The sequence below is a fragment of the Urtica dioica genome, chromosome 9 (genome assembly GCF_054948205.1).
Source record: "Urtica dioica subsp. dioica isolate 48M chromosome 9, U.dioica_male_clone48M_v1_H2, whole genome shotgun sequence".
Lineage (NCBI taxonomy): Eukaryota > Viridiplantae > Streptophyta > Magnoliopsida > Rosales > Urticaceae > Urtica > Urtica dioica.
This window is the reverse complement of record NC_142764.1, coordinates 25,343,768-25,370,920: the sequence shown is the minus strand read 5'-3', so window position 1 is coordinate 25,370,920 and position 27,153 is coordinate 25,343,768. Positions and strand designations below refer to the sequence as shown.

At 37.9% G+C, this 27,153-nt stretch overlaps 2 protein-coding genes and 1 long non-coding RNA gene across 4 annotated transcripts; 2 read left to right on the top strand and 1 right to left on the bottom strand.

The window, feature by feature from the left end:
* Positions 1-1,115: 1,115 nt before the first annotated feature.
* On the top strand, positions 1,116-1,896 carry LOC149386176 (uncharacterized). Its single transcript, XM_089626481.1, has 3 exons — positions 1,116-1,455; positions 1,639-1,794; positions 1,892-1,896. The coding sequence occupies exons 1-3, from the start codon at positions 1,116-1,118 to the stop codon at positions 1,894-1,896; spliced, it is 501 nt and encodes a 166-aa protein (XP_089482607.1).
* A 12,935-nt stretch (positions 1,897-14,831) lies between these two features.
* On the bottom strand, positions 14,832-16,569 carry LOC149386175 (uncharacterized). Its single transcript, XR_016301277.1, has 2 exons — positions 16,024-16,569; positions 14,832-15,257 (listed from the first exon to the last, which is right to left on the bottom strand). It is a non-coding gene; the product is annotated as an uncharacterized LOC149386175 (long non-coding RNA).
* Positions 16,570-22,763: 6,194 nt separating this feature from the next.
* Positions 22,764-26,763, top strand: LOC149386174 (cysteine-rich receptor-like protein kinase 19). Of its 2 annotated transcripts, XM_089625540.1 has the most exons (8): positions 22,781-24,441; positions 24,587-24,706; positions 24,805-24,929; positions 25,029-25,239; positions 25,344-25,581; positions 25,659-25,812; positions 25,904-26,216; positions 26,386-26,763. In XM_089625540.1, the coding sequence occupies exons 1-8, from the start codon at positions 22,833-22,835 to the stop codon at positions 26,391-26,393; spliced, it is 2,778 nt and encodes a 925-aa protein (XP_089481666.1). In that variant the 5' UTR covers positions 22,781-22,832; the 3' UTR covers positions 26,394-26,763. The 2 variants fall into 2 exon arrangements, with proteins under 2 accessions (XP_089481667.1, XP_089481666.1); XM_089625541.1 differs by lacking the exon at positions 26,386-26,763 and having other exon boundaries at positions 22,764-24,441; positions 25,904-26,221.
* Positions 26,764-27,153: the final 390 nt, after the last annotated feature.

Here is a 27,153-nt window from a genome sequence, read left to right as displayed (position 1 = left end):
CCTATTCCTATTAAAACAGTGACTCCCGTACGAGGTTAAGCTCAGAGCTTTTAATGATTCTGTGAAATCGGATTGTTGAGATTCCGAATGAGTAATGCGCATTACTCTTGATAAAAGAATCACCTATGTGAGAGAGAAGTGAGGTAGCTTCGAAAGAGAATTAATTGGGCTTAATTCTTTAGAAACTCTTGCAGAACCAGACGAATGTTCAGGGCCAAAATGAACATAACTATGAGAACTGAACCTGTGTCAGGCGAATGTCCATTTCCGGTTTATGTTCTATTTTTTTCTTGCATGTGTCTTTAATTTCCTATCAATATTATTTGTAATATTGCTAACAATCTTGAAGCTTTTTATTTTTTTTAAAGACAGCTTGCGTGGAAGAGAAGTATTTTCATCTTTTGTTTCTTTTCCGGATTTGGTTTTATAGGTTACTAATTTTATTGATTTATTTTGTAGAAAATGACTAACGCAAACGACACGACGAATGTGAGTGGTGATGGGAGCCTCACCGAGAACCCCTCTGTGGTGAACACCCCGACTACCATGATGTTTGGTCAAATTCCTGTGACCTTGGGTCAAGACTCGATGGCGGCTACGGCCGGGAACGGACCTGCGGGTCTTGTCCAACCAATGGCTTCGATGGCCATGAACGGTTCGAGCGGTTCCGTGGCACGCGTGCCCGCCGTCATACCGGCCGAGAAGCCCGAGAAGTTCACGGGGTTGAACTTCAAACGTTGGCAACAAAAGATGTTGTTCTACTTGACAACGCTCGGTCTTGCACGGTTCCTGACCGAAGATCCACCGACTCCTCGCGAAGACGAAACAGATCGTGATGTTCTAATGGCGTTTAGCGCATGGAAGGATTCCGACTACCTGTGTCGGAATTCTGTGATGAATAGTCTCAACGACTCGCTGTACAATGTGTATAGCGCCAAACGCTCCTCCAAAGAGCTTTGGGAATCATTGGATCGGAAATACAAAACCGAAGACGCGGGCTCTAAGAAGTATATCGTGGGCCGCTTCCTCGATTTTCAAATGGTGGATTCGAAGACCGTGGTGAGTCAAGTCCAAGAGCTACAACTTATCTCATCCACGAGATTCATGCCGAGGGGATGACAATTAGCGAGTCATTCCAAGTTGCCTCTGCCATCGAGAAACTACCCGCGGGGTGGAAGGACTTCATGAAATATCTCAAGCACAAGCGAAATGAGATGAGTTTTGAAGACTTGGTTGTTCGTCTCCGAATTGAAGAACACAACAGCGGCTCCGACAAGAGGTTCAAGACCCACTCCGAGAAGGCCAACGTCGTTGAACATGGCAAGAGCTCGAGGGGAAAGAAACCCGCCCACAAGCTTGGGCCAAAGGGAGGGACGTTCAAGAAGAAGAAGCATCAACCAAGATTCGTTGGCAAATGCTTCAACTGTGACAAAGAAGGTCACCGTGCTACCGATTGTAGGAAGCCAAAGAAGAAGAATGAGGCCAATGTCGTGGATGACGATGATGAACTCCTCGTCGCTGTGGTCTCCGAGGTGAACATGATGGACTCGAACCCCAAGGAATGGTGGCTGGATTCTGGAGCAACCCGTCACATATGCTCTGATAGAAACTCATTCTCTACCTTCGAGTCGATGAAAGATGGAGAGAAGTTGTTCATGGGCAACCTTGCCACCTCTGAAGTCAAGGGAAAAGGTGACGTCTTTCTGAAGATGACATCTGGGAAGGAGTTGAAGCTCACAAACGTGCTCTATGTGCCCGATATAAGGAAGAATCTCATCTCTGGAACTGTGATAAGTGAGATTCATTCACACTTATCTATGGCTCTTAGATAAGGATCGGAACTTGTTCTTAGTGTTTTTGATGTTATTCTGTAGTTTTATTATGTTTTCAGGATAAAGAGAATGAGAGAAAGTTGTGGTGCGAAAACGGGCTGAATCGGAGCTAAATCGAGGAAGTTATGGCCTTTTGAAGTCAAGTCAACAAAAGTCAACGACGGTCAACAAGAAGTCAACGTTACAAGGTTGGCGCGCCGCGCCTGTTGCTTAAATTTTATACCGAGAGCTCGGGCAGACGACGCGCAAGAGAGGCGCGACGCGCCTTCAGAATTTTACGAGTGGCGCGGCGCGCCTGTTATGTGGCGCGCCGCGCCAGTTACTTTTTCAGTATTTTTGGAGCTCGTCTTTTAAATCATCCAAGGGCCCATATTTGCTCCGAAAACCTCTCTTAAACCCTCGTATACACTTGTTCAAAAGAGAGGGGGACAAGCTTTAGAATAGAACACTTTTACTTTGTTTTTGAAACTTGAGAGAGAAAGCTAGGGTTTGACGCTCATTTTGTTCTTGAGCTTGGGAATGAAGAAGAAGAGGGAGAAGTGACAACCTCCATCATCCTCATCATCTCCATTTGTTCATCCTTAACTCTATTTCTTTTATTTATTGTTCTTTATTTATTTACTCCACTTATTGCTTTGTTGAACATATTTTAAGCTTTCAAGTATTCTATTTGAGTTTTTGTTGATTACTTTTATCTATTGAGCATTTAGTTTTGTGATTACTTTATTGTTTTATCTAAGTGGAATATTGAAGTAGTGCTTGAGTTTAATGAAAGCTTTAATTGGTTGTTGAGATTAGCATTCAATGTCTTGTTTCTTTATTGTTTTACCTCTTTTACTTATTTCAATTTTACTTTGTTTATTCTTAATCACGAGTAGCTAAGTAGGTTTGGGGTGCGATGTAGTTGAGTAGTTGAGTTGGTTGGTCAAACATTTGGATTAGATTGGTGCTTCATGGTTGGGTTGAGAGTGAAATTCTATGCGTATGGGGTGTGTGTTAGCGCTAATTAGAGTAGCTACCTAGTTAGTGAATCTTAGACAAGTTTAGACACTGAAAGGTAATAAACGAGTGAGCTCTACCCATCCCATCTTTAACCTTCCTAGAGCTATAGAAAGACTAAGGGGTAGTTGTAGTTGATTGAAATCCCGGGCTAAATGCGGTTTTATGCTTTAATAGAACACAAACCGAGAGGTGTAAGTTCGACACATAGCTAGATTCCTAAAGACTCGAGAGAGATTAGTGAATGTTATAGGAGGGATTGAGACTAAGTTTTAACACTCTAAACCCGAGCTTAGAATTGTATCTTGACCGACCGACTCGATGAAATAACAAAATCGTGCCCCTTCATTTAAACTTGTGTTTAAATATTGTTTTCACTTTTGTTTACATTTCGTCTTGTTCTCAAAACAATCAAAAACCCCCATTTTTTCATTTCCATAACTCGAAAAAGAAAGCTAGTGAGTTTGCGTCGGAAGTAGTCTAGAGTCCTTGTGGGATCGATATCCGTGCTTTTTCACTCTATTACTTGACGACACGTTCGCTTGCGTCGTGTAGAATTTTTCTTTAGTTAAGAAAATTCCCATCAAACTGTGCTGTGCAACCATGGGTTTTGAATGGTTTTAGAGTCTCAAAAGATTGTACTATCTAAGAATGAGATGTATGTGGCAAAGGCTATATTAAGAATGAGATGTTCAAGACGAATGTAATTGCCATCAAGGCCAATGAAATTAATAAGAATAATTATTCCGCTTATATGATTGAGTCATCTAATTTATGTCATGGTAGACTAGGTCATGTGAATTATGACACGTTGAGAAAGTTAATTACGAATCTCTTGACTTAATCCATACCGATTTATGTGATTTAAAGTTCATGCCAACAAGAGGTGGTAATAAATATTTTGTGACTTTTATTGACGATTGTACAAAATATTGTTACGTTTACTTGCTTAAGAGCAAAGATGAGGCAATTGAGAAATTTACCATGTTCAAATTAGAAGTTGAGAATCAACTTAATAAGAAGATTAAAAAGGTCCGAAGTGACCGAGGAGGTGAATATTTTGAGCCTTTTGGGGCATTTTGTGCACAACATGGTATTATTCACGAAGTCACTCCTCCTTATTCTCCTCAATCAAACGGCGTTGCCGAACGAAAGAATCGCACACTCAAGGAGATTATGAATGCGATGTTGTTGAGTTCTGGGTTACCCCAAGAAATGTGGGGGGAAGCAATCTTGTGTGCAAATTACCCTTTGAACAAGATACCCCGAAAGAAGGAGGATAAGTCTCCGTCTGAGTTATTTAAACGAAATAGACCTTCCTATAAATATTTGCGAATGTGGGGGCTGTTTGGCCAAAGTAATGGCTACTCCTCCAAAGAAAATGAAGATAGGACCAAAAACTGTAGATTGTGTCTTCATTGGATATGCACAACATAGTAATGCATATAGATTCCTTGTGTATGACTCGAAAAACCCCGATATACACAAAGATTCAATTATGGAATCTAAAACCGCTTTCGTTCTTTGAACACGTGTTTCCTTATAAGTCTAAGGAAGATGTACCCAGTTCATCAAACCGATTTCTTGACGATATTGAGGAAATAACTCAAGAAAATGATGACGAGTCTGAGGACAAGATAGAGTCCGAGGGACTTAGACGAAGCAAACGAGTAAGGGTAGAAAAATCATTATTTGGTTCTGATTTTCTGACCTATATGCTAGAGGCTCTACCTCAAACCTACAAGTAGGCTGTAAACTCCGTTGAGGGTCATTTATGGAAAGATGTCATAAGAAGTGAGATAGACTCTATCTTGCAAAACCATACTTGGGAGTTGGTTGATCTTCCTCCTGGAAGTAAAACACTTGGTTCTAAGTGCATCTTCACGAGGAAGATGAAAGTCGATGGTACTATTGATAAGTACAAAGCAAGACTTGTAATCAAAGAGTATAGACAACAAGAAGGGTTTGACTACTTTGATACATATTCTCCCATGACGAGAATAACATCCATAAGAGTGATAATTGCATTTGCTGCATTACGAAATTTAGAAATTCATCAAATGGATGTAAAAACTGCTTTTCTTAATGGAGATCTCGAAGAAGAGATTCATATGACTCAACCCGAGGGTTGTATTGCTCGTGGACAAGAAAGGAAAGTGTGTAAATTGGTCAAGTCGCTTTATGGCCTTAAACAAGCCCCAAAGCAGTTGCATGAGAAATTTGACACTGTGATGATGTCAAATGGATTTAAAATTAATGAGTGTGATAAATGTGTGTATATTAAAGTCACTGATCATGGTTATGTGATTTTATGTTTATATGTTGATGACATGCTGATTGTGGGTAGCAATAATCGCATGGTTCAGTCATCGAAAGATATCTCTTGAACTCAAGATTCGATATGAAAGATTTAGGAGTTGCTGATGTAATTTTAGGGATCAAGATTACTCGTACGGTTAGTGGAATTGTCCTAGATCAATCACACTATGTTGATAAAATTCTAGACAAGTTTGGAAAGAACGATTCTGGAGTCTCTAGAACTCCTATTGACATTAGTCAACACTTGTCTAAGAATAAAGGTGAATGCATCTCCCAAATTGAATATGCGAGAGTGATAGGCAGTCTCATGTACTTGATGAGTTGTACGAAACCTGATTTGGCCTACACCGTTAGTAGACTAGCTCGATATACGAGTAATCCAAGTGCTGAACACTGGAAAGCAATCGTGGAAAGTACTGAGGTATCTACGATTCACTCGTGATTACGGTCTACACTATACAAGATATCCTGAGGTCATTGAAGGTTACACTGATGCGAGTTGAATATCTGATATTCAATATTCTAAAGCCACTAGTAGATATGTATTCACTCTGGGAGGTGCGGCTATATCTTGGAAATCCTCCAAACAAACTGTGATAACTAGACCCACGATGGAATCTGAGTTTGTTGCGTTGGATAAATGTGGCGAAGAAGCTGAATGGCTTAGGAACTTCGTAGAAGATATTCCTGATTGGACTAGACCTGTGCCTGCAAAATGTGTATATTGTGATAACCAATCTGCTATTGGTAGAGCACATAGTGTGATGTATAATGGTAAGTCTAGACATATATGTCGACGACACAATACCGTTAGACAACTTCTCTCGTCTGGAGTCATAAGTATTGACTATGTTAGGTCCAAAGAGAACATTGCGGATCCGCTAACCAAATGATGAAATAGGGACCTAGTAGAGAAGACATCTAAAGGAATGGGACTAAAGCCCATGGAAAATAAAGCCAAGGCAAAGGAAACCCAACCATGATGACTGGAGATCCCAAGATATTGGTTCAAAGGGAAAACCTAACTGTCAATGGCTAAGTGAGGTCACTGTGGGGTTAACCCCTGATCATATTCCTATTAAAACAGTGACTCCCGTACGAGATTAAGCTTAGAGCTTTTAATGATTCTGTGAAATCGGATTATTGAGATTCCGAATGAGTAATGCGCATTACTCTTGATAAAAGAATCACCTATGTGAGAGAGAAGTGAGGTAGCTTCGAAAGAGAATTAATTGGGCTTAATTCTTTAGAAACTCTTGCAGAACCAGGCGAATGTTCAGGGCCAAAATGAACATAACCATGAGAACTGAACCTGTGTCAGGCGAATGTCCATTTCCGGTTTATGTTCTATTTTTTTTCTTGCATGTGTCTTTAATTTCCTATCAATATTATTTGTAATATTGCTAACAATCTTGAAGCTTTTTATTTTTTTTTAAGACAGCTTGCGAGGAAGAGAAGTATTTTCATCTTTTGTTTCTTTTCCAGATTTGGTTTTATAGGTTACTAATTTTGTTGATTTATTTTGTAGAAAATGACTAACACAAACGACGCGACGAATGAGAGTGGTGATGGGAGCCTCACCGAGAATCCCTCCGTGGTGAACACCCCGACTACCATGATGTTTGGTCAAATTCCTATGACCTTAGGTCAAGACTCGATGGCGGCTACGGCCCAGAACAGACCTGCGGGTCTTGTCCAACCAATGGCTTCGATGGCCATGAACGGTTCGAGCGGTTCCGTGGCACGCGTGCCCGCCGTCATACCGGCCGAGAAGCCTGAGAAGTTCACGGGGTTGAACTTCAAACGTTGGCAACAAAAGATGTTGTTCTACTTGACAACGCTCGGTCTTGCACGGTTCCTGACCGAAGATCCACCGACTCCTCGCGAAGACGAAACAGATCGTGATGTTCTAATGGCGTTTAGCGCATGGAAGGAATCCGACTACCTGTGTCGGAATTCTGTGATGAATAGTCTCAACGACTCGCTGTACAATGAGTATAGCGCCAAACGCTCCTCCAAAGAGCTTTGGGAATCATTGGATCGGAAATACAAAACCGAAGACGCGGGCTCTAAGAAGTATATCGTGGGCCGCTTCCTCGATTTTCAAATGGTGGATTCGAAGACCGTGGTGAGTCAAGTCCAAGAGCTACAACTTATCTCATCCACGAGATTCATGCCGAGGGGATGACAATTAGCGAGTCATTCCAAGTTGCCTCTGCCATCGAGAAACTACCCGCGGGGTGGAAGGACTTCATGAAATATCTCAAGCACAAGCGAAATGAGATGAGTTTTGAAGACTTGGTTGTTCGTCTCCGAATTGAAGAACACAACAGCGGCTCCGACAAGAGGTTCACTAGTACAAAATATAGCATCAGGTGCGACTTTTTTCGCACCTGGAAGTGCAAAAGTCGCACCTGAAAGTACTTTCAGGTGCGACTTTAGATGCGACAAAGTCGCACCTGAAAGTCCGCACCTGATAATCCTCGTGATTATCAGGTGCGACAAGTCACACCTGATAATCAAGACTTTCAGGTGCGACTAGTCGCACCTGAAAGTCTTGATTATCATGTGCGAAAAGTCGCATCTGATGCTCTTTATCTTTTTTTAAAAAAATTAATATGCTGATTATATATTAATTTTAACCTAAACTAATTTTAACCTAAACTTAATTTTAACCTGAACTAATCACATTATTATAACCTAAACTTAATTTTAACCTAAACTAATTTTAACCTAAACTTAATTTTAACCTAAACTAATTTTAACCTAAACTTAATTTTAACCTAAACTAATTTTAACCTAAACTTAATTTTAACCTAAACTAATCACATTATTATAACCTAAACTTAATTTTAACCTAAACCTAATTTTAACCTAAACTTAATTTTAACCTAAACTAATTTTAACCTAAACTTAATTTTAACCTAGTTCTCACAAATCCATTCGGGTTTGATTTTCTTACCAAAATGTCCGTGAATTCGGTCTCGCCTCGTCGACACTCGCGCGATAGCTCCGTCATGTATCGGGCCGCGTCTCGTCGTCCCGAACCATCACCGTGGGCTCTGCGTAGTCCGCCCTAATCGAGTCTAGACCCTCGATAATCAAACTCAAACAACACAAACTCATCAACAATTCAAATCACCATCAAAGTTCCGAGCTATCAAATTTTCTTTCGAAACAACCATATCAATAACAACTCATTATTAGCAACAATTCCCGACCATAAAGCTAAAACAACAACACACTCATATACCCACACGGCCAAAAACAACCCCCACGGCCAAGACTAAAATTCCACACGGCCAAAGGAATCCACACACGGCCAAAACAATCCAAGGTCACCCAATCGTCCAAATATCAAGAACAACCTTGATTACTCAATCCCAAATCATATTTTCGAGTACAATAACATCAAATCACGTCCAGAAAATCAAAACCCCTAATTATTCAAATTCAAAACCCTAAATACCTAATTCCCGTCCAAAATTCAATGGAAATTCCAACAAAATCATCTATATTTCACAATTTCAAGCAATAAACATCACCACCGAGCCTAGTTAAACATCAAAACTCAATCAATTCTTCGAGATTTCTCATTGAAATTAAAAACCCCCAAAATGAATTTCAAACCCTAGATCCAAAAAATCCATTTCGGATGACATAATTTCTCACCTATTTCAAGGGATTCGGCCTCCCCGGTGTGGTCTCTCTCTTTCCCGGCGTCTTTTTCTCGGGCGGCGGCCACGGCGAGCTCGCGGCGGTGGCACCTGCTCGGCTGGGACGCGCGCGCGGCTTGGTGGAGGAGCTCCTGGCCGGCGTTTCTCTCATCTAGGCTGGTGGCGCGCTCTCCTTCTCTCTCTCATCTTCTTCCTCTCTCTCTCTCTCTCTCTCTCTCTCTCTCTGTCTCTCTCTCTCTCTATCTCTCTCTCTCTCTCGGTTCAACCCTCTTCTTATTCTTCCTGTTTTTTCTTTCTTTCCTTTTCTTTTCTTTCTTCTCTTTCTCTTTCCCGTGTCCATTCTTTTCTTTTAAATTCTTTCCCATTTTAAAACTGAATGAAAAAATAAGGGGGAGAATTGGCCCGCTTAAAATTTTAAACTATCAGGGGCGACTTTGTCGCACCTGAAAGTTTTTTAACTATCAGGGGCGACTTTGTCGCACCTGAAAGTTTTTTAACTATCAGGTGCGACAAAGTCGCACCTGAAAGTTTTTTTAACTATCAGGTGCGACTAGTCGCACCTGATACTCAAAAGAAAAAATAATTTTAGCGAAATTTTTTGGACTTTGGGTTGACAATCTGGTGCGACTAGTCGCACCCGAAAGTCATTTAGATGCAACTTTTAGGTGCGACTAGTCGCATCTGAAAGTCATGCGCATCAGAAAACCAAATTTATAGTAGTGGTTCAAGACCCACTCCGAGAAGGCCTAGTCGCATCTGAAAGTCATGCTCATCAGAAAACCAAATTTGTAGTAGTGGTTCAAGACCCACTCCGAGAAGGTCAATGTCGTTGAACATGGCGAGAGCTTGAGGGGAAAGAAACCCGCCCACAAGCTTGTGCCAAAGAGAAGGACGTTCAAGAAGAAGAAGCATCAACCAAGATTCGTTGGCAAATGCTTCAACTGTGACAAAGAAGGTCACCGTGCTACCGATTGTAGGAAGCCAAAGAAGAAGAAGGAGGCCAATGTCGTGGAGGGCGATGATGAATTCCTCATCGCTGTGGTCTCCGAGGTGAACATACCATTATTTCAACTATATTTATTTTTCGAAAAAAAGTCACAAATAAGACCTCGTCAGAAGAGATAATTTTTTTTCTCCCTTTTACCCTCACTTTGCCGAATAGCAATGACAATTGAATCGAGTACTAAACAAAGAAAAGACAGCAAAAAGAAGAAAAAAAAACATTATATAATTTCAACAATAGTCAAACGTTAGATGTATCAATCGGGGCTTTCGACCGGACCAAATCCGATCTCTTGCATCAAACGGACCTTCGATTTTGATGACGTCTCCAAACATAGCGAAGACTCTCTAGAGAGACTCATTCTCGATGACCCGGACGAGCCCTCTGATGAAGCATATATACTCAACATCTGCACTGATCCGAACGCTGCCGCCGAGATTGCTCCGGCCACTCCGTGGTTCCACTCCGGGTGTGAGTCAGAGTTCCGTGAGCAAGAAAAATGTAGATCTACGAGAGAGAGAGGGAGAGAGAGAGAGAGAGAGAGGGAGATAGAGAGAGGGAGAGAGAGAGAGAATATACATTAATTATTGATTTGAAATAAATAACCGTAAGATCTCATATTAATATTTCAAAGTCAAATGCATAAACATTTCATAATCCATTTCATATAATCGCAGAAAAACAAAAAGTCAACATGATGCCACGTCATGTATATAGTTATTTATCTAAAATTTACTAAAAGTTGACTAAACAACAAATCGTAAAGTCTAAGTGGCTTAGTAATTACCTAATTATCTGTTCTTTATTTAATTATACAATCTGTTACTACACACGTGGAAAGAAAGACTTGATTTTTCAAATCAAAACATAGTATTCTATTATCCTCCTTAAAATAAAAGCAGGATTTTGATAATCGAGTATTTATAAAGGGTTAAGTCATAATAAGAAAAACAAGCATAATACCACATCATAATTTTTGGCTATTTTCTAAACATTTTAAAACTTGATTAGTTTGCAATTTCAACTAGGATTCTATTCCAAGGGTTTTAATCCATGTATTTTTTTTTTCATTTATGTGTGTTCAGTATCTCTGTTAATTATATTTTTTTTCATTATTCCGTTTTCATTGGTTATAGTTTTTCCATAGTTAAATTTACAGAAAATTAGAAAAATAACCAATTTAAACGTTTGACATTGCTAAATAGCTAACGTTTGGTAAATCTTAGATAAATAACCGTAAATAATAATTTAACCTAATATATGGAGGTGGCTATTTATCTATTTATCTAACGGTTGGTAAATCTTAGATAAATAACCGTAAACGTTAGCTATTTGACATTGCTAAATAGCTAACGTTTGGTAAATCTTAGATAAATAACCGTAAATAATGATTTAACTTAATATATGGAGGTGGCTATTTATCTAAGATTATTTACGTCTGTAAATACATGAAAATGACTATTTACCTAATATTTATCAAACGTTGGGTATTCAACAATGTCAAATGTTTAAGTTGGATATTTTCCTAATGGACCCTATTAAATTTATTGTCGTTTTAGGATTTTATGATCGATTCCAATAATTATGATAGAACTTTTTTAATACGATTAATTTATGTTGTTAACAAGTATTACAACTTACAAAAGAAAATAATGATTTTACAAACCAGTTTGTAAAGAAATATCGGATTTATATAATCAATGTAAAAATTAATATCCCGTGTCAATTAAAATTCGTACAACAGTAACTTATTCATAGAAATTGAATTGATTAATCGAATTAAAACTCAAATACAACAGATATGGTCAACAAAAATCTTCGGCGGCGACCGAAAAATGAATAAAAAAGAAGAAGAAAGAATCACTTCAGATTAATATCGAACAAAACGGTTTGGATACTGTGGCTGTTTGCTTTACATCAGACTTTGTCGTGCTCACTATAGTCTTTGCTTTGTATAAGGTCGAACAAAAGTGTTTTGAGAATTAAGGTCCTGAAATTCACTGTTGCTTATTTTTGTTTAAGGGTTTTGTTCAATTAGAATCCAAAGGAGAAATTAGTAAGGAAAAAAGGGAGATTTAATGTAAATATAGTTAGAAAAATACACTTCAAACTTTTTAGGACTGCAAAATGACCCTTGTTTCATGATTTTCAATAAAATAGTAAAAAACAAATCCATCATCTTATATAACCTTGTGAATTTTGACTCTAAAATAAACAAAAAACCATTAGCACTTATTTTTTGGGATTTCATTTAATAGGCGTTTTGATTTTTTTCAACTCTCTCTCTCACACACACACACAAACACACACACACACACACACACACACACACACACACGCGTTCATGACAAGCGCGACATAGGCGAAGAGAAACGCATAGAGACAAAGGCTCTTTCCAAAGGACTTGTTGGCCATCAACGAGTCAAACAGAGTTAGGAAGAATGTCATTTCATGCCAATAAACCACTACTAACAATTATAAATAAATTTATATATGTTTGTACTCTTTATTCGTAGTCTATTTTTTTCGTTCATTGATATTAATGTTTTGACATAGTTATAAACAATTACTTTAAATGTTTGTGTTATTCATTTCATATGTAAGAAAAAGAATTTGTTGGTATTTGTTTTAATTTTTATGTTTGATATGAACCATTATAAAAAGCTACAAATAGTTGAATTAATTTGTGCTCTTGCGACTTTATTAATAGATTTTTTGATATCGACCTAACGCGAAAAATCTAGTGAATGAAAAGAAAAGATATTTCAATATCGAGTTATTTCTGAGTTTTTATATTATGCTTTCTAAAAAAGATCGAGATTTTTTAATTTGAGAATTCAAAAAGACGGACCTCTTGCTATTTTATATATTTTGTGATTTATTTCCTTGTTTTTTTTTGTTTTCTTTATATTTTGATTATGATTCATTAATGAAGGGTGTTTTTTAATTTTATTTAAGACCCGTTTATAATAGCTTGCGACTATTTTATGATATAAATGAACATTGGCTATTTTATACATATTAGTATAATTATTTGGCAATTAGCTACCTGCCCATTCCAAGAAAAATCGATATCATGAGTAACATGGTTGGAGAACAGCCACGATATATACAATCTGTTTAGATGATTCTGTTGTATTCAGCTACAACTTGAGCGAGCTGCGAGCTAAGTTGAGCGAGCTGGGCGAGCTAAGTTGAGCGAGCTGGTATCATCGCCGTGTGAAGACGTGCTCAGTGACGTGGACAAGTGAATGGCGAGGATTAGAAGATCTTCAACGGCTGAGATTGACGCTGAGGATGAAAACGGTTACGAGTCTGTTATGAAGTCTTTAAGTTCTGGTTTTCGTTGTAATGTGAATGTAACAATTGATTGAGAGTTTTAGATCTGAAAAACACTTGAGAGAGAAAGAGGCAAGCTATGAGTGAGATTCTTAGAGAGAGAAAAGCCGAGCTCGAATGTGTGTTTGTATTAGATCGAACTCAGAGGAAGTGTGGATTGTACGGTTGTATTTGTTCTTGGTGATTAGTGCAAATCGGACTACCTTTACCTGAAGGAGTTCGCGGGGACGTAGGCTAATTAACGCCGAACCTCGTCAACAATCCGGTGTTCTTCTTTCTTTATTGTTCATCTTATTATTTGGTTCGTCTGTGTTGCGTGTAGATCAAGCTAGGATAAAATACTGCCTAATTGGTGTTGATCGTATTTCCTACAGATTCATCTACTGTGATAGAGCGCCTTGATTATGAGTAGGGCCACAGTGACAGTGACATAAAGTCTTCGAAATCTATACCCATGTGACCACCACAACTTGGAAGTTGGAACACAGAATCTTTAAAGATCACTCTTTTGTCTTGTTGAAACTTGAAACTACTCGGTGATGATAGTAGTCTACAAACGCGTCTTCTCGGGAAGACAGGAAACTCAGAAGCTTATAACACAAGAGACCCAGAAGACACTTTCAAGTTTCAACTTAAAGTTGACCCATTCCTTTATAAAATCTTCGGCGACGCCGACCGTACCCAAAAAATGAATAAAAAAGAAGAAGAAAGAATCACTTCAGATAAATATCGAACAAAAAGGTTTGGATACTGTGGCTGTTTGCTTTACATCAGACTTTGTCGTGCTCACTATAGTCTTTGCTTTGTATAAGGTCGAACAAAAGTGTTTGAGAATTAGGGTCCTGAAATTTACAGTGTCTGCTTATTTTTGTTCAAGGATTTTGTTCAATCAGAATCCAAAGGAGAAATTAGTAAGGAGAAAAAGGGAGATTCAATGTAAATTTTAGTTAGAAAAATGCACTTCAAACTTTTTTAGGATTGCAAAAGGACCCTTGTTTCATGATTTTCAATAAAATAGTAAAAAACAAATTCATAATCTTATATAACCTTATGAATTTAGACTCTAAAATAAACAAAAAAAAAAAAAACCCTTGGCACTTACTTTTTGGGATTTCATTTAATAGGCGTTTTGATTTTTTTTTCCTTCCTCTCTCTCACACACACGCGTTCATGACAAGCACGATAGTGGCGAAGAGAGACGCATAGAGGCAAAGGTTCTTTCCAAAGGACTTGTTGGCTATATGTTTGTACCAAGGTTTTAAATGCCGTTTCCGTTGCCGTTTCGAGCCTCCTGATTTACAGAAAATCGGCATGTCGACGAAAAACCGAACGGAAACACACTACAACAAAAACTGGCAACAGCCGCGACAAAAATCGTGACTGTTGCTATGAAAGTCGTGGCTGTTGGTACTTCAGCCGCGACAACAGCCACGACAAAAGTCGTGGCTGTTGCTTCGTTGCTGTTGATAAACAACCACGACAAGTCGTGGCTAATATTAGCCGCGACAAAACAGCCGCGACTAGTCGTGGCTGTTGTCGCGGCTGATTTCGACCACATTATTTTGACGGGAAACCTATTTTTCCGGCCATTTTTCCGGGTAATCTTTTTTCCCACCAATTTTTCAATGTTTCAAATGTAAAAATAATTACACAAATAAAATCTTATAAACCAAAATAATATATATTTCATTCATATGATGATAAAATGTCTCATACTAATAAACTAAAATACAATGTACTAACAAATTAAAATAAATAACGCTCGCGGCGCTAATAAACCAAAATTTAACATACTATCAAAGTAAAGTAAAATCATTGGTGCGGGACAGCGGCTTGGCCTGGGACAGCGGCTTGGCGCGGGATAGCGACGGCGGGACAGCGGCTTGGCGCGCAACAGCAGCTTGGTGCGGGATAGCGACTTGGTGGGACAGCGGCTTGGCGGGACAACGACTTCGCGCGGGACAGCAGCTTGGTGCAGGACAACGACTTGGCGGGACAGCGGCTTGGCACGGGACAGCAGCTTGGTGCGGAACAGCGACTTGGCGGGACAGCGGCTTGGCCCGGGACAAAGTCTTGACTAATCTAAACCTGTTTTCAAAGGTGGCAAAAAACAAAAGAAATTCCACAACTAAATCCTATCACATAATAACATGTTCTCTTGTAGTAATAAACTCTCATATATTACATCTTGTTTCTATAAATCCTATCACATATAAAAATAAGAGAACTAAAACAGGGTTGCAGTAATACACAAGCACACACCATGCTCTCTTGCAGTAATAAACTCTCATATATAGCATTCTGTTACTATAAAATCAAACTAAGTAAGATGAAGTAACTATTCGTTTCAACAATCTCACTTTAATCTTGAGATATGTCTTCTCTAAAAAACTGTACATGCTTTACCAAACAAGAGGTTAACTATCGTACACATTAGATCGGATCAAACCATTTCAGATCCACAACATAAAATGTAAATACAGATCATTAACATAAGAAAAAAAAATTATATTCATTAGTATGGTCCTAATCAATCAGAGGAATTACCAATTTTGTTATCAAAATCAAACACAATTAGATTCCAAGTTCAACGAAGCATACACAAGAAAATAAAGTAAAACGATCACAAAGAACAAAAAAATGAAACTACCGCAGCAATTATGTTGTGCAAATGAATGTCCATAAACTCACAGAGGAAAACTCACAGCGGCAAACCAATAGCAATTATGTTGTGCAAATGAATGTCCATAAACTCATCAAGAGAAACTACAGGGTTACCGAGAAAAAAAAAAAAAAAAAAAAAAAAAAAAAAAAAAAGAATCCAATCAGATGAAGGATGTTGTGAAGATTGTACCTCGGGGCTTCTCGCTTCTCTTCTTCTATTTCTTCTCTTCTGGTCTGAAAAGGATGATCGAGGTCGTCGGCGGAGCCTGGTATGAAAATGAAGTTCGAGGTCGTCGGCGGAGCCTGATCGAGGTCGTCGGCGGAGCCCGATCGAGGTCGTAGGACTGGCGGTGGTCCGAGCGCGGCGGCAGTGGTCGGAGTTCTTCGATTTGGGGTTAAGAAATTTATAGGGTTTCGATTTGGGGTTGATAAATTTCTAGGGCTTCGATTTGGTGGTGTTCGAACTGATTAGGGATAGTCTGGTCATGGTCGGGGATTTGGATTTGGGGGTGGATTTGGAACGGCGGAGCTGAGCGTTACGGTTGTGAGGGTCGGAGAGTTACAGAGAGTCGTCGGGGTGGAATGGCGGCGCTGCGCCTTTTTGTTGTGAGAGGGCCGGGTCGGAGAGTTCGAGGGCCGTGAGAGAGAAGAAGAGAAAATAAAGAAGAGAAGAAGAAGAGACGGAGAGTTACAAAGGGTGTGAGTGTTTTTCAAGGGGTTTTTTTTTATTTGTAACGAAAATAAAGAAGAGAAAGAGGAGTAAAATAAATACTAACCTAATAATAGCCACGACAAGTCGCGGCTGTTGTCGTGACTATCCAAAAAATGTCAAATAATAAGCACGAGAATAAGTCCGCTCCAATGAAAATATGAAATTAGCAACAGCCACGACAATTGTCATGGCTATTTTATAATCTCAAATAATGAGCGCGAGAATAAGCCCGCTCTAATGAATAGATGAAAATAGCAACAGCCACGACAAGTCGTGGTTGTTTCATCTAAAGTCGCGGCTATTTAGCCACAACTTGTTGTGGCTATTCCCGAGAATAAAAATTGTGGTTGTTGCCATTGTTTGTTGTAGTGACAATGTGAAAAAAAACAAATGAAATACCGTTTTTAAATGCTGTTTTCGATGGAAAACCGACGTGCCGACGGAAAACCGGACGAAAATAAAGTGGCGAAACAAACGAATACATATATATTTGTAAATATAGTCCAAATTTCAATCCATTTCATTTCAAAAATTTAAATCAATTTCATTTAAATTACTTTCAACTCCAACAATTTCATTTCAATATGTCAACAAAATTCCATTTCAACATGTCAATAAATTCTATTCAAAACAAACTCTAACGATTTCATTTCAATTCAAAATCTAACAATTTAAATTCAAACTCTAACGATTTCATTTTAAACTCTAACGATTTCATTTCAAACTCTAACGATTTCATTTCAAACTCTAACAATTTCATTTCAATATGTTAACAAAATTCCATTTAAACATATCAATAAATTCTATTCAAACTCTAACAATTTCAACTCAAACTCTAACGATTTTATTTCAATTCAAATGTAACAATTTAAATTCAAACTCTAACGATTTCATTTCAATATTCAAAATGTAATAATTTAAATTCAAACTCTAACGATTTCATTTCAATTCAAAGAGTAATAATTTAAATTCAAACTCTAACAATTTCATTTCAATATGTCAACAAAATTTTATTTAACATGTCAATAAATTTCAACAATTTCATATCAACATTTCAATTAATATCACACAATCACAATTCCAACATTTCGATTTATCAACATTTCATTCATTTCACACAATCACAATTACATTTCAATTAATTAATATTCCAACAATTTCATATCAACAATTCAAACAATTTTATTTCAGTCATAAACTTAATTGAAAAGAGAAAAACACAAAAAAAATGTCGCCGGAAAAAATGATGGTTTGCAGGAAAAAATGGAGGTTCGCCGGAAAAAATGGTGGTTAAATATGGAAAAAAATATATATCATAGATCACAACATTTCAAATAACTTTAATGAAGGACATTATGTTAAAAAAAAATCATTTTACAGACCAAATCAAGGAAAAAAAAATCTGGATTTTTGAAAGAAAAAAAACGACGAACTTTCTCACCAATTTTCGCCGACTGTCGCCGGAAAAGTGTGGAAAACACGCTGCACTTGGACGGCCGAAAATCCATGGAAACGAGATGTCGTTTTCGCCGAAAATCCAACGACGTAACAACGACAAACGACATATTCCACATCGTCGGCCGTTTGGACGGGGAAAACGAATTTTCCGGCGAAAATCGTGGAAAACCGGCGACATTTGAAACCATGGTTTGTACTCTTTATTCATAGTCTATTTTTTCGTTCATTGATATTAATGTTTTATTTTGTTATAAAAAATTATTTTAAAATTTGTTGGTATTTGTTTTAATTTTTACGTTTGATATGAACCATTATAAAAAGCTACAAATAGTTGAATTAATGTGTGCTCTTGCGACTTTATTAATAGACTTATTGATATCGACCTAACCCATTCTAAAAAGCTACAAATAGTTGAATTAATGTGTGCTCTTGCGACTTTATTAATAGACTTATTGATATCGACCTAACCCATTATAAAAAGCTACAAATAGTTGAATTAATGTGTGCTCTTGCGACTTTATTAATAGACTTATTGATATCGACCTAACGCGAAAAATCTAGTGAATGAAAAGAAAAGATATTTCAATATCGAGTTATTTCTGAGTTTTTATATTATATTTTCTAAAAAAGATCGAGATTTTTGAATTTGAGAATTCAAAAAGACGGACCTCTTGCTATTTTATATATTTTGTGATTTATTTCCTTTTTTTGTTTTCTTTATATTTTGATTATGATTCATTAATAAAGGGTATTTTTTTAATTTATTTAAGACCCGTTTATAATAGCTTGCGACTATTTTATGATATAAATGAACATCGGCTATTATATACATATTATTATTATTATATATATATTTTTTTTTGGCAATTAGCTACCTGCCCATTCAAAGAAAAATCGATATTATCAAGAGTTTGTTGTAGAAATTTCCTACTATATGTGAGACCTAATTCCATATGACTAGTATTCATTGAAACGCGTCATATGAATAATTATTAGGGATGGTAATTTCGTGTTCGTGTCGTAATCGTGTCGTGTTAATTGTGTTTGCATAAATAATTGCTAGAACCAAATCCGACCATTTATTAATCGTGTTTGATATCTAGATCCAAATCCGACCGTTTATTTTTTTTACAGATCCATAACCGTTTAATAGTCGTGTTAAATGGGTATTTAATCGTGTTTTAACCGTGTTTAGACATTCGGACTCAATTAATTGTGATATAATTATCAAAAACATAATAGTCATAAGATTATAATTGTCCTCTTTCTTTTTGCACTAACTTCCGATACGTTGAGACTGAGTCACGTGGCTAATTAATACTTTTGTTTTTCCTTTATTCTTTTCTTATTTTGTCACACAAAAATTTTGGCAAATTTAAAACAAATAGAGGTATAAGTCATTTTACTATAATTGAAATCAAATAAAATTGAATATGATACGTTATTATGAGCATATAGTTATTGTGATAGTCAAATTTAAATTGTGATTGTTCTATATGAATTGAATTAAATTGAAATCAAATAAAATTGAATATGATACGTTATTATGAGACTATAGTTATTGTGATTATGAATTGAAAAAAAATAAATTGAATATGATACGTTATTGTGAGATGATAGTTATTTGATAGGTGCGTTTATTACGCGTAAAACTCATATTTCCCGGACTAAAAACTAACGAGTCCTCAAGTGTTTTTGATAGCTTTTGTGTGTTTATGAGTGATTTTCAGGTTTAAGAGGTCAATTGGGTCTTGAGGAGGTTATTAGCGCATCATGTGACGATTCCGAACAATTTCAAGGAGATTCATACACATTTGGACAACTTGGAACGAAACAAGGAACGACGTCCTCTTCCGAACGATTTTGGGATTTTTAAATGATGATTTTGGATGATCCACTTCCAGAATTGGATATATATCTCTCTTAGCTTTCCAACGCATGTTTATTTGCGGAAATCGGACGTCGGAGCTAGGAGTTACGACCGTTTAAAAAACGGTGTGCAGCGAACCGGAAGCGCGCGCCGCGCGGACGAAAATTTCGCCATTTTTGCCTCCAGAGTCGTACGCGCGAAGCTGAAAAAATGGTCTGCGCGCCGCGCGGTCCCGAAATCAACTCTTTCCAATGTTGCGTTTCTGAGCGGATTTTGGCCATTGGATCAAAATGAAAGGTTCATATGGCTCCGAAAATGACCCCATTCAGCCTTAATAACACAAATACAATCATACTAAGGCATGCAAAGGCTTGGGAGATCTCATCTCATCTCATGTGAGAGAGAGCTATTCTTTGCTCTTCATTTTTTCCTTAGAGGTTCTCTTGGTTTTGCTTTGGAGAAGAAGGAGATCGGAGTGCCATCTCACCGGAATTCGTCCAGCCACCACCACCATAGTTTTATCCTCTTCCTCTATCTCTTTCTCTTGAACTCCATTTATTTATAAAGATTATGTTGATTTCATTGTTCCTGGTTTATGTTTGCTTTGTTCTTCGTATCACCATGAACTAAGCCTCCATAGGGCTATGGTGTAGCGAGTTCTTGACGGTTATGGATTCCTAATGCTAGATTGATTTTATTGTTGTTGTTCTTGTCATGTTGCTTAGTTCAAATCCATGCGTAATGCCTTGTATGAAATTAGCTACCTCATGCTTGTTTTATATTCAACTCTAATGCTTGAGAAAGATTGTGTTGTTGTGTTTTTGTGTGGATTACTAGAATTCATTCCTAGGCTAGATATAGCTAGGTTGTTCTAGACTCGTGAGAATACTCTTGTTTTTATGCTAGCCGTGCTTGTTAGGAGTTGAGATCGAAAGATGATATTCCGGTATCGGTTTAGGTTGTTAGATGCTTGAGAGAGATTTATCAATTCTATTAAAGTGAGTATGAGTAGTAAAAAGTGTGAATCTCAATAGCTTGTTTCTTTTCTTAATTCAGCGAATCAAAGTTGTTTTGTGAACCCGTGAACCGTAGTCCTTCCCTTTATCCAATAGAATTTTTGTGCATACTAGTAATTTAAATTTTGTGACGTGTTAGTGAAATTTTGTGATAACAATCCAATCAACTATTTTAAGTTCTATATTAGCTTGTGATTATCGAATTCCATATTTAGCTAATCCTCGAGGGATCGACTCGTTCTTACGATTTATTACTATTGCGACCACGTGCACTTGCGTGTGCGAAAACAAAATTGAATATGATACGTTATTATGAGATGATATTTATTGTGATTGTGAATTGAATTGAATTAAAATCAAATAAAATTGAATATGATACGTTATTATGAGATGATAGTTATTGTGATTGTGAATTGAATTGAATTAGAATCAAATAAAATTGAATATAATACATTATTATGAGATGATAGTTATTGTGATTGTGAATTGTAATGGTTCGATATGAATTGTATTGAATTGAAATAAAATAAAATTAAATATGATACGTTATTATGAGACTATAGTTATTATGACTGTCAATTTTGAATTGTGATTTTTCAATATGAATTGAATTGAAATCCAATAAAATTAAATATGATACGTTATTATGAGATGATAGTTATTGTGATTGTGAATTGAAATTGTTCGATATAAATTGAATTGAATTGAAATAAAATAAAATTGAATATGATACGTTATTATGAGATAATAGTTATTGTGATTGTCAATTTTAACTTGTGATTTTTCAATATGAATTGAAATTCAATAAAATTGAATATGATACATTATTATGAAACTATAGTTATTGTGATTGTGAATTGTGATTGTTCGATATGAATTGAATTAAAATTGAAATCAAATAAAATTGAATTTAATATGTTATTATGATACTATAGTAATTTTGATTGCTCGATATGAATTGTGATTCTTATTGCTCCGGTTAAGTCAATTGTTATACTATTGACTATATATTATCATACGTGAATTGATATTTATACGAATATACTTTATTTTATTATATCATATTTTCTAATATCAATTTTATGTTTATAGTTATAAATTTATAATTTTACATATATAATATTAATCGTGTTTAAATGGATCGTAATCGTGTTATTACTCGTAATCGTGTTAATTGGATCATATTCGTGCGGGTCGTAATCGTGTTTCGTGTCGACCATTTAATAATCGTGTTAATCGGCTTTTTATCGTGTTACCGTAATCGTGTCGTTTTGAACCATTATTTAATCGTGTTAGCGTATTTGATCCAATTAAGAACCGACCCATTTATTAAGATCCAAATCCGATTTAAATCGTGTCGTAACCGTTTCGTGTTTCGTGTCCGGACCAAATTGCCACCCCTAATAATTATAATTAGTTGGAAAACAGAGAATTAAACTTAGGGGTTTAGAATAAAGGAAAAGTAGAACTTAAAGGAAAGTAACATGTATACGCCAGCAAAATTATCATATACACACAATTTTTATACATATATACGCGGCTACTATTACGGCATATTATCCGATACGGAAAACAGCCACGATATATACAATCTGTTTAGATGATTTATCTACTGTGATAGAGCGCCTTGATTTTGAGTAGGACCACAGTGACAGTGACATAAGTCTTCGAAATCTAAAGCCATGTGACCACCGCAACTTGCGAACACAGATACACGAAAGAGAAGCTTTAAAGATAACTCTTCTGTCTTGTTCAAATTAGTCGGTGATGATAGTAGTATACAAACGCATCTTCTCGGAAAGACAGAAACTCGGAAGATTATAACACAAGAGACCCAGAAGACATTTCAACTTATGAGTTGACCCATTCCTTTATAAAATAAAATAAAAATATTTATATAAGGCAGCTATATATAATCCCAAAGAACTTCAGGTTTTTAAACAATGCAGCCAAAAAACAAAAAACAAAAAAAACTTTTTAAGAAAAAAAACAAAACCACAATGAGTTCCTCCATCAGAAATGTCCGAGCTGTGTTACTCGTCCCAATTTTGATCACGCTCACGCTCGCTTTATTTCTTCCCAAATGCGTTGCCCAAAACTGCACGGACACCGCAGATTTCTGCTGGAACTGTTCTTCCATCGGAGACTTCACCGCCGGCAGCGTCTACGAGGAAAACCTCAACACCCTCTTATTCTCCACAGTCATTAAATCCGGCCAGAACGACATTGAATTTTTCCGCAACGCTTCCTCCGGTCAACCTCCGGACGAAGTCAACGCGATCGGGCTCTGCAGAGGAGACGTCAGTGCCTCCATTTGCGCGACTTGTCTAAACGAGACGAGTCGAAAGGTGTTGCAGCGGTGCCCGAAGAAAAAAGAGGGTATCTTGTGGGGCATGCTTTGCATGATCCGATACTCAAGCCGGCCTATTTTCTCCATCAAATTAGACGAGCCGAGACAGGTCTTGGAGAACCCGAAAACTGTTCCTGATAACTCAACCTTCAAGGAGGCTTTGACGCCTCTACTCAATGACCTGGTCGAGAAAGCCGCGTCGAGTGCCACCAAGTTCGCCTTCAATAGCGCGGCATTGCCGAACGGCGATCACGTGCACGCTCTGCTCCAGTGTACTCCCGACTTGAGCCAGACCGATTGCAATGCCTGCTTGAACGACTCCGCCTCAAAAATTCCGGAAGGAAAACTAGGCGGACGAGTTCTCAAGCCCAGCTGTACTCTCAGATTCGAGACCGGAGAGCCTTTCTACAACAACACGGAATCCACAATGCCTCAGTTGACATCTTGCTCCCAGAACTCCGACTTCTGTTGGAGTTGCTACGGCCTCCCAGTGGAGACCAACTCAAACAGCGTCTACGCCAAAAACCTCGGAGTTATACTATCATCGATCACCTCGATAAAGAACCGAAACCCTTACGGGTTCTACAATGTCTCCTCGGCGGACGGTGCAGACAGAGTCAGCGTCATCGCGATGTGCAGAGGAGATATCTCGCCCGAGATTTGCCAGGAATGCGTTCACAATTCCAGCCAGACACTCATCTCCGATGCCAATCAGTACTGCATGAACAGGAAAAAGGCAATCGCATGGGACGAGCGCTGCATGGTTCGGTTCTCGAACGAGTCGATATTCTCGGCGATGCAAGGCGAGCCGAGAAAACATGCATCGAACCCGAACAAAGTGATCCAACCGGAGTCTTTCAAGGCCGCGCTCGACCCTCTGCTAGCTAAACTGACCGCGGCAGCCGCTTCGGGAGATTCTCGGAGGAAATACGATTCGGGACGGGCTGATGTGGATGGGTACGATGGGATATACGCGTTCGCGCAGTGCACTCCCGATCTCGACAAACAGAAATGCAGTGAGTGTCTTCAAGATTCTGTTACGGAGATGCAACAGTGTTGCGAAGGAGCTCAAGGCGTGAAGCTTCTCAGACCAAGCTGCGTTTTGAGGTACGAGGTTACGAAGTTCTTCGAACAAACCACTGATCTGACTGCTATATCGTTTCCACTCGAAGGGCCGCCTAGTTCCCCGCCCCCACAACCAGGTGTGTAATGTCACAAGCTAGTCATTGATCATAATAGCCAACATTTTGAAGGACAAATCAAGTACTAATTAAATCGAAATAAGACATATGAGATCAAAAATCAGTTGTATGATAACAATTAGGAGATCCAATTATTTCTTATCAGATAAAATGGACGACACCACAAGGAATATTATTATTGGAGTTGCTGTTTCAGTCGGTGTGGCCGTGCTGCTTTGCATGTTCATTATCATAAGGAGGAGGAGAACTCATGTCAAGCTCCCAAGTAAGCCGAGAAAAAACTAACGGTTTTTGGTGTCGCATTTAAACCTGAAACTGGTTGACATTCCATTTTTGTAACATGTTTCTTATTTGGTTTACAAGGCCAATACGACGAAATAACGGGGGCAGAGTCTTTGCAGTACGATTTGGGCACAATACGAGCTGCTACAGAGGATTTTTCTGAAGAAAACAAGCTTGGACGCGGTGGATTTGGTGATGTTTACCGGGTATGAATGAAGCCATTGTATAGTAAACTAAAAATAAAAAACAAAACTGTAGTCATTGTTTTGAGGTGTTCACTACAACTAATTTTCGTACGTTTTCAGGGTAAACTATCCAACGGCCAACTTATTGCGGTGAAAAGGCTTTCGAAAACCTCCGACCAAGGCGACAAGGAGTTCAAGAATGAAGTGACGTTGCTTGCTAGGCTGCAACACCGGAATCTAGTCAGACTTCTTGGTTTCTGCTTGCATGAAAAGGAAACACTTCTAATTTATGAATATGTTCCGAATTCAAGTCTCGATAAATACATATTTAGTACGTCTCAACGCCATCTTTTACTTTTGCCTTTTTTTAATTTGTTAAGACTGAACCTGACTCAAATAAACCTGCTCTGAATCTGTATGAACTGGAATATGCAGATCCAACAAAGCGCGCGCTCTTGGATTGGGATCGCCGCTATAAAATCATCAAAGGCATCGCTCGTGGGCTTCTTTACATTCACGAAGACTCTCGTCTCAAGATCGTCCACTGCGATTTGAAAGCTGGGAACGTACTGTTGGATGATGAAATGAACCCCAAGATCTCGGATTTCGGAATGGCGAGATTGTTTGCTTTGGATGAAACTCAGGGGAAGACAGAGAAAGCTGCAGGGACCTAGTAAGCACAATTCTCATCTATTCGGAACAAAGTATTTTTATCGAATATTAATTTTTTGTTCCTTGATCTCAATTTAGCGGATACATGGCACCGGAATACGTAATTCAAGGGCACTTCTCTGTCAAGTCCGACGTATTTAGCTTCGGAGTACTACTCCTGGAGATAATAAACGGGCAAAAGAACGGAAATTTCCGACATGAAGATGAAGATCAAGGCCATCTCTTGACCTATGTGGGTGTAGCTATGAAATCCAAATAGAAGCGCTATTTAACCATCAAAGTTTTCCTGTACATATTTTATATAGATATCTTGAATTTTTCAGGCATGGAAGTATTGGAGCGATGGGACTGCGTCAACTCTAATCGATCCGCAAATGCCGATCGGGTCTGGAACAGATGAGATAATGAAATGCATACACATAGGGCTTTTGTGCGTCCAAGAAAATATATCAGACCGACCCACCATGGATTTGGTGGTTCACATGCTCCACAGCCGGTCCCACGACACTCTCGCTGTACCTGCAAAGCCTGGATTCTTCATGGGAAGCAGCGCTATCATTCCACTTCAAAATCAATCTCAGACCGACTCTAGTCAAGCCTCGGTAGATGAGGCTACAATTACTGAAATACACCCCCGTTAGTACCGTCTCAAACATCGCAGTTTTTATTTTCCTGATTATTTTATTTGAATTCATTGCTGATACTGGTTGCGCATACCATTTCATTTTCTTTAACCTATTAACTTTGTATATTTTGTCCAGTTGTTTTTATACTTCAAGTGATTTTTCTTATTCTTTCTTTGCAGGTGCCTAGTCATCTAGAATTTCAAAACAAGATTCCCCGGATTATCAAACGGTGTTCCAAAAACAGCCATACATGTATATATGTGTGGTGTTTATCATATTAACTTGGTGTTGGATTCGAATGAGTCTTACTTGAGTAGCATATGTAAAAGGAAAAAAGCTTTGTTCAAGAGGGATTTCTTTCGGTATTGACAACATATACCTTTTTCTTTCTCCATTAGTTCATAGCAATTTTCCATTTTCAGGTAATGTATTCTTGATGTATTAAGACGAACAAAACAAGACAACGCAACATTTGGATATTAGTGGTTTCTGTCCAGCTCTGTACATGTTTTGTTCTGTAGAAGAATTAGATCATGTTTTGACTGATTTTTTAATCAGCTCTGTGCTTGTTTTTCTCCTCTTAATTTTATAGCAGCAATAAAAACTTGATAAAAAGCAAAGACTACAGATAAAGACAACGAATGTAAGGAAAGCCAAGAAAAACGTAAAGTTCACGACTCGAAAAACGGCCTAGACTACCACCAGAAAATGCTTCTATGTGAGAACAACTCGACTTCACAACCAAAAAAAAAAAAACCTTGATTGAGGCATTTTAACAAACAGGTGTCGTGCGATGCAGCATCCTAAATTTTTCTTGTGCAGTAGCTGATGAGAGATTTATATATGCTATTCAAGGGAAAAAAAAACACACACACACACACACTTGCTCATCATCACTTCAGATAGTGGTGGAAAATGTCTTGCGACGCCACCAGAGCAAACACATG